Here is a 6,986-nt window from a genome sequence, read left to right as displayed (position 1 = left end):
TACATGTGTGGGGTGTAGTACATGTGTGGGGTGTGGCATGCACGTGTGGGGTGTGGTTGTACATGTGTGGGGTGTGTCGTGTACAGTGTGTGGCACATGTAGCATGTATGGGGTGAGTGGTGTGGTGTCACACGTGGGGCATGTGGTGTGTGTGGCATGTATATATGTGTGTTGTGTGGTGTGTACATATGCTGTCTGGTGTGTCATGTATGGTGTGTGCATGGCATGTATGTCATGTCACTTGTGGGACGTGTGTGTGGTATGTCACGCATATATGGTGTGACGTGTGTTGGGAGTGTGTGAATGTGTCATGGGTGTGTATGTGGCACATGTGACCTGTTGAGTATGCGGGTGGAGTGGGTCGCCTCCTGGGTGAATTGGGGGCACCATGGCTGTGGATGTTGGGCTGGGGAGTCCCCCTTCCTCCTCCTGGGGCACAGTCAGATCCTTGGTGGCCGTCGTTTTCCTAAGAGGAAGGAGGCGTCTGTCCATGTAGAAGCTTGAGTGCATCCTGCTGCTATCCTCGTAGAGTCCCGCTTGTGGTTCTGATCTGGGGAGGGTGGTGCCGGCGTGGGTCTGTGTGGATGGCGTGGATCTATGTGGACAGCGTGGGTCTCTGTGGACGGCGTGGCTGAGTGCTGGGTGGCCCGAGGGTGTGGGGGCTGGGTCCCAGCGTCCTCCTGGCTCCGCTTTTCCACCTTCTTTCATGGCCAGGTGTTTTCACCGCGTTTGCAGTAGGGTTTTTGGGCGTCCCCGGAGGTTCCGTGGCAGCGTGGCTTTGGGAAGTGGCGTTCCCTGGGCCTCTCTGGGCTGCAGCCAGGACCTCGCTCCCTGTGGGAGGCGGCTTCCTTTCCTCCGCAGCGATGAAGGCTCTGAGGCCATCGCCTCAACACATAAAAGCCAGGGGCGGGGAGGAGGCGTGGGGCGAGGTTGGGAGGAAGGGCCTGTCAGGAGGAGGGAGCGCTGGCTCCACAGAGAGGCACGCAGGCTGCAGCAGGCGCCGTGGGGGGTCTCTGCCCCAGGCGCTGGGCGCTCTGCCCTCTGAGGGTGAGCTGCCTGGGGAGCTGGCTGGCTGGGCAGGAACTTTCCAGGCCTCCGGGGCTTGCCCTGGGCTGATGGCTGAGTGGGGCTCTGAGCCTTAGCAGCAGCCAGAGGTCTCAGTGGCGGGGGCTCCTCTTGGGGCTGCCCAGGACCAGGCAGTGGCCGTCTAGCAGCAGGTGACTGCAGCCCCCGCCGCGGAGCTGTCGGTGCTGGGAGACCCGGGAGGAGGGGCTGCTTTCTGTGTCAGCGAGCGCTGCTTTCTCTGCTCCTCTCGCTGGGGTCACTTGGAGATGGCTAATTCAAGGGAGAGTGGGTAGGACTTTCCGCCGGTCCAGCCTTGTGCCCCTTAGGACCGTGTCTTATCTCTGCCCCCGTGGCTGAGGGTCCTTATTTCCGTCGGGGAGCCTGGTCCTCCTGGCAGCGCCTTGTAGGAGGTGGGAGTCATCTGTGCGTTCAGTTCCCAGTTCCTTTTTCTCAAGGGTGTGTGCTAGAGCGAGACACTGCGTGATCCTGAAACAGTCAGTCTAGGGCATTGTTTTGAGGGGAAAGAGGGTAGATTACCATGAGAGTCAAAGGATTGGGCCTGAGCGGGAATGGGGCTCAGCCTTCTGGCAAGCCTGTCTGTGCATGGCGGCCTTCTGTGGCTCCTCCGTGAGCCTGTGAGGTGTGCGTGCCCCAGAGCGCGGAGGGCCCACCGTGGCGTGTTTTCAGGGATGGCTGGGGCACACGTGCTGTCAGTGCTGAGCTATCACGGTCAGACAGGCTCTGAGAAGAGGCTCAGAGTGGGGACCCTGGGGGCCCTCTTTTCAGCCTGTGTCCCCATGGCCGCATGACGTCAGTGTCTTCAGATGAAAGGCTTGGCTGGCTGGGAACCGCAGGTGCTCAAGGCTGTTAGCGGTGCTTCTTCTACCAACTTCAATACTTTTTTTTTTGAAGTGTGTTTTCTCCTTTTGTTCTCTCTTGCGGCCATCTGGGAGGCTTTTCTCTGTGGTGGTGTTCCTAAACTTGCAGTGTTGGTATTTCAAGACCTTGCTCTGAGCTTCCCCCTGCACAGCAGGTGTTTCCTGGGAGCCCTCCTGGAAGGACCCCAGAACTTTGGTCATCCGTAGCCTCTGACGGAGCACAGGAGCAGGTGCCCCGTGCTGCGGGCTCGCTGGCTCATTCTGGCCTGCTTTGCAGAGAGCCCCCTTGGTAGGCACAGGTCGTCTGCCTTGGTCTCAGCCTCAGCCTGGGTGCTCTTGCCCTGTTCGGGTCAGCTGCAGCCACCGCACACCAAGGACGGCTCATTCCCCTGGGCATGTGGGACCCACTGGAGTTGCACCCGTGTGCACCCCGGGAAGTTGCTCCCTGCCTGTTGTGGGCGTCTGGCTGGCCTCTCACACTTCTTAGCTGTTCCCCCTAAACCTTAGCATGCAGGTCAGGCTTTGGCCACGCTGCCTTCTCATGATTCTCAGTGTGCTCCGCAAGTCTTCTTGGGCCAGCCCTGCGGTCCGCTGTTCCCGGAAGGCCGCGTGGCCCCATCTGGGCCCAGCCATCCTGGGACCCTGGGCTTTTCTTCGCTCCCCACCCATGCCTGCTTCATCTGTGTGCTCAGCACCCAGTCCCCAGCAGGGAAGCGCCTGGGACTCTTTCAGGAAAGCACTGAGGCTCTCCCTTCTCCCTCCTGCAGAGGGAAGCCCCACCACCTTCAGCCCGGCCCGCGTGGCCCCTGCCCCCTGCCCATCGATAATGACTGTCTCTTCTCTGTCACTAGGTGATGGTAATGCCCGAAGGAGCAGACACGGTGTCCAGGCCCAGTCCCGACTACCCCATGTTACCCACAATTCCACTCTCTGCCTTCTCTGACCCCAAGAAGACCAAACCATCCCACGGCTCCAAGGTTAGTGAGGCGGAAGGCCCAGTCGCATGGGAGCGCCGGGCCCAGCTGTGGTAGGTCTGGCCCCTCCCGGCGCCCTCCCTCCACTGGGCTGGGCCTTCCGTACCTGAACTCGCTCCCTTGGCGTCTTCCTCTTTGAGCTCTCTGCACACCCCTCGCTGCGCACTGCCGCTTCCCTAGGATTTCAGGAATAAGCCCGTGATCGTGGGCTCTTTGTCCTGTTCATCTTGAGGCCAGAGACCCTGCCTGGTCCTCTCCTGTTCTGCCAGGTGATGGCAGGGTCCCAGGACTGCTCGGCCTGAAGCCCTGAGAGCTTCGCCGACGGCTGCTGGGGCGGCCGCTGGGTAGAGTGTCTGTCTAGGCTGCAGCTGCCCACCTCCTCAACCCTCCTGAGGGCAGCCGGGGCTACTCCTGCCCTTGGCTATGCCAGGCTTTGCATCTCGGGCTATGGCTCACTGCAGAGGTTCGTGGGGGAAGGGCAGGGGAAGCCAGGTGGGCGCCAGCTGAATTCCAGTGTGGAAGAAACTTTTTATGGTCTCATCTCGTCCCAGTCGGTCAGGTGGGTGGCACTCGGCCTTTCTGAGGCCTCTCTCTCTAAACCGTCCCTGAGCGGCAGTTCAAAAGACAAGCTAGAAAGCCCTTGGATGGCATCACAGTGTTCCTTTAACCCCTGAGCACGCCCCAGTCCTCCATAGCCGCCCACTCAGCGTAGCCGTTCCTGGAGGCCGAGCTGCACGGGCCCTCGGGGCAGCTCCCCGGTGCCCGCCACCCACACGTCTCTCCACTGGTCCTCTCCGTTCTCCTTGCCTCACTTGTCTGCCGGGCCCTGCGTGTGGACCCGGCCATCCCAGGCGGGACAGGCAGGGCTCTCCAGCTGCCTCACAGACTCACCGTCAGCCGCGCGGGAGAAGAACTGCAGCACCCAGGCAGGTCTTTCTGGCTCTTTCCCCAAGGCCAGCAGGTCTTAGAAATCGTCAGACTTGCCAGAGTCTCTGAGTAGGAAACGGAACCCTAGGGTCTCCGCGCTCGGCCTCCTGGCCTGTCTCTGCCTGAGCCTTGTGGAGGCTCAACGAAGGAAAGCTCTTGCTGGGGATCTTGGCAGCGTCCCTCTCAGCCACCACAACAGGATTTCTTCTGCACGGGTCACTTCAAGCCACCTAAAGCCCTGTGTAGAAAGGCCGTCCCGGTTGGAGAGGTGCCCTCCCTGGGGCTGGCGGGGCTGGGGCTGCTCGTGGTTTCTCTTGCCGGAGTGTCTTTGAGACCCTTGGAGCTCCCAGCTGGTGAGTTGATCCACTAGGCTCAGGAGGCCTGTGGGCAGGGTCCTCCGGCTCCACCCTCTCTGTCCCTGGAGACTTCTCCAGCCACTGGGTGGAGAGATGTAGGCGGCATCTGTGGGGAAGAATCGGGCAGCACAGGGTCCTGCCAAGGCACTTGTCTCTGAGGGCGTTTTGAGAAAGCCCCTCTGCCCCAAACCCTAGCCTGGCGAATGAGCCGTCAACCCCACCGTGGAGCCCTGGACGGCACAGGCCTATGAACCGGCCTCTTCCCCGGCTAAGCGCCCTCCGTTGGTCACTGGCTCTGCCTGGGGAGTGAGTGACCAGGCCATGCGCTCCGAGCAGAGGGGCCTCAGCAGGGCTCCCTGAGCCCGGAGAGATGGGACAGGTGGGCCTTTTGGGGCCTTGCCCATCAGAATCCCCAGGCTGGGGGACTGCTGGTGAGTGCAGCTGTGGCAGCTTTGGGGGGCTCAGTCCTGGGGTTTGTCCCTCCTTCACAGCCCTCACTCAAGAGTGGCGTGGCAGGCAGGAACCACAGCCTCGTAGAGGGGGCAGGACCCTCTCATGGCCTTGCCTGGCATCAGCTGCAGGGAGCTGGGTGTCACCCATGTGATGTCAGGTACTTGGCCTGGTTGCTGCTTCCCGTGGCGGTTCACAGACAACCTTGCGAACGTGATTTTCATGGCTTCTCACCCTGGAGAGTGCTCATGTTATGCTGAAAATTTAGTGCCTAATTCGAATCACGAGGTCAGGAGATGGAGACCATCCTGGCTAACACGGCGAAACCCCGTCTCTACTAAAAAATCCAAACAATTAGCCGGGCGTGGTGGCGGGCGCCTGTAATCCCAGCTACTCGGGAGGCTGAGGCAGGAGAATGGCGTAAACCTAGAAGGCGGAGCTTGCAGTGAGCCGAGCTCGCACCACTGCACTCCAGCCTGGGTGACAGAGGGAGACTCCATCTCAAAAAAAAAAAAAAAATTTAGTGCCTATTTTCAGAACCTGTGGTGTTGGGTGCCTGTGTGCCTGGGTGGGAAGGCTCCTCCTAGCCGGGCAGGCCCTGGTGGCAGTGGCAGCTCGGCTGACCCCAGGCCAGGGGCGCACAGTGGGAACTGTGTTAGGGGCCCCTGGTGTGCCTTTGGAGTTTGCTGTCATTCTGCCCTTGGTGGCTGTGACCCCGGCTGAACTCCTGCGGCCCAGCTGGGCGTGTGTCCCCTGCTGGAAGAGGCCAGGTGGCATGTGGCATTCAGTGTCTCACACCTCCCTCCCTGGGGAGTAGCCTGCTGTGGAGCACAGCCCCATTCCACAGCCCAGCTTCCAAGAGGACACCCCCCGATAGTCCTGCATGGCCCAGGCCAGCAGGGGGGATTCTGGGGACGCTCCCACCGCCCCGAGTGGAAGAGCCAGGCCGAGGCCTCACAGCCACTGGTACTGTTCCTGAGCCTTTGACACTCAGCGTGGGCTGTGGCTTTGCAAGAAGATGGCCAGCTGCTCTGCCTGCCCTGTGGTTCTTTGCAGGGAGGAGTCTGTCCCTGGACACTCAGGTGGTTTTGAGAGGCCTCTGCCCAGCCTGCCCCTCCCGCATATCTTTGGGGGAGCTGTGAAGCGTGACCCCCCTCCTCCCTGGTACTCTCACTGCTCCCAGAGCCCCTCCCCAGGGCCTTCAGGGTCTGGCTGCTGCTGGCTTCTGTACCAGCAGGCCAGGTGCGTGATCGTCTGGACAGGCTCTGGGGCCGCCGTGCACCTGCTGGCCGCTGCTCCTTTCCTAGCAAGGGCGGAGTCCCAGGCGGCTGACGGCAGAGAAGCCTGCTCAGTGCCCCTGGGTGCGTGGGGTGACACAGGGTTTCTGTAGGGAAGGTGAAGGCGTGGCTCCCGCCGCGGGAGTGTTGGCAGCGTGCCTGTGGGACGGGGTGTAGGGCAGAAACATACAGCATACAAGCAGCAGCGCCCAGGCCAGGCGCGGGCTGTGCCGCCCCAGCCGCGGTGCTGGCAGCCCCCACGCTGCATGCTGGGTTGAGGTGGTAGCCTTGCTCTTCCTCAGGGAAGCAGACACAGATGGCTGGGCTTTCCTGCCGAGTCCTGCAGTGTCAGGTCAGAGCTGAGCTCACCCCTGGGCCTGCGTCCTGCTGCTCTCTGCCATCATCTTACCTCTGTCCTCAATGCGATCAGCCCCCGAGTCCGGCTCCGCCCTAAACCCCTGGGTTTCTGAGGCGGAGACCTAGGAATGTCCTCAATATTTTAGGAAGGCCACCCAGGCGGTTTCCCTTCTGAGAAGCCCAGGAGCTGTTTGCTCTGTGCGGTACCTGGGACTCAGTGGGCACTCAACAGGTGGCGCCCCGAAGCCAGGCCTGAGCCGGCTGGACCCTAGGGGAGTGGAGTCCTGGAGAGAGGGGCCAGCGGAGCTCAGAACGGAAGGCCTTGAGTGACCGAGCAGGAAGCACTGAGCTTCCCGCACGTAGCGTGAATGCTGGAGACGGAGGCTGGGATGAGGGGCAGGGCTGCCTCCAGTGCCCGCCAGCACCCCACAGTGCCAGCAGAGCCTCTGACTTTCCTGGGCCCAGCTGTGAGGTGTTAGCGCGGCGGGCGCGGGCGAAGTGGCTGTGCTCTGCCTGACTCACCCTGTGCTCTTCTTGAATCCCTCAGGGAATGTCAGTTCAATTCAGAGGGGAAGCTTAGCCTGCCGCCGCCGGGGACCAGCTGACACTTCCTAGTAGTTTAGAGGGAGAACTCCATTTAAAACTCTCACCTGCTGCCTTACCTTTTTGCTTTATGGAAGAGTTTCTCTAGCTGAGGCTGAA

The 6,986-nt window shown here is 61.4% G+C and overlaps 1 protein-coding gene across 1 annotated transcript in view; it reads left to right on the top strand.

Moving 5' to 3' along the window:
• The window catches only part of MLLT1 (myeloid/lymphoid or mixed-lineage leukemia (trithorax homolog, Drosophila); translocated to, 1), a 75,402-nt gene that overhangs the window by 55,694 nt on the left and 12,722 nt on the right, over positions 1-6,986 (top strand). The window contains exons 5-7 of the mRNA XM_011967481.1: positions 2,795-2,970; positions 3,222-3,476; positions 5,707-6,011. Of these exons, the coding sequence (XP_011822871.1) occupies positions 2,795-2,970; positions 3,222-3,476; positions 5,707-6,011 (736 nt within the window). The remainder of the gene's footprint in view (positions 1-2,794; positions 2,971-3,221; positions 3,477-5,706; positions 6,012-6,986) is intronic.

This window comes from Mandrillus leucophaeus, unplaced genomic scaffold (genome assembly GCF_000951045.1).
Source record: "Mandrillus leucophaeus isolate KB7577 unplaced genomic scaffold, Mleu.le_1.0 Scaffold8, whole genome shotgun sequence".
NCBI lineage: Eukaryota > Metazoa > Chordata > Mammalia > Primates > Cercopithecidae > Mandrillus > Mandrillus leucophaeus.
The sequence above is the reverse complement of the archived record's forward strand: the minus strand, read 5'-3'. Positions and strand labels throughout refer to the sequence as shown.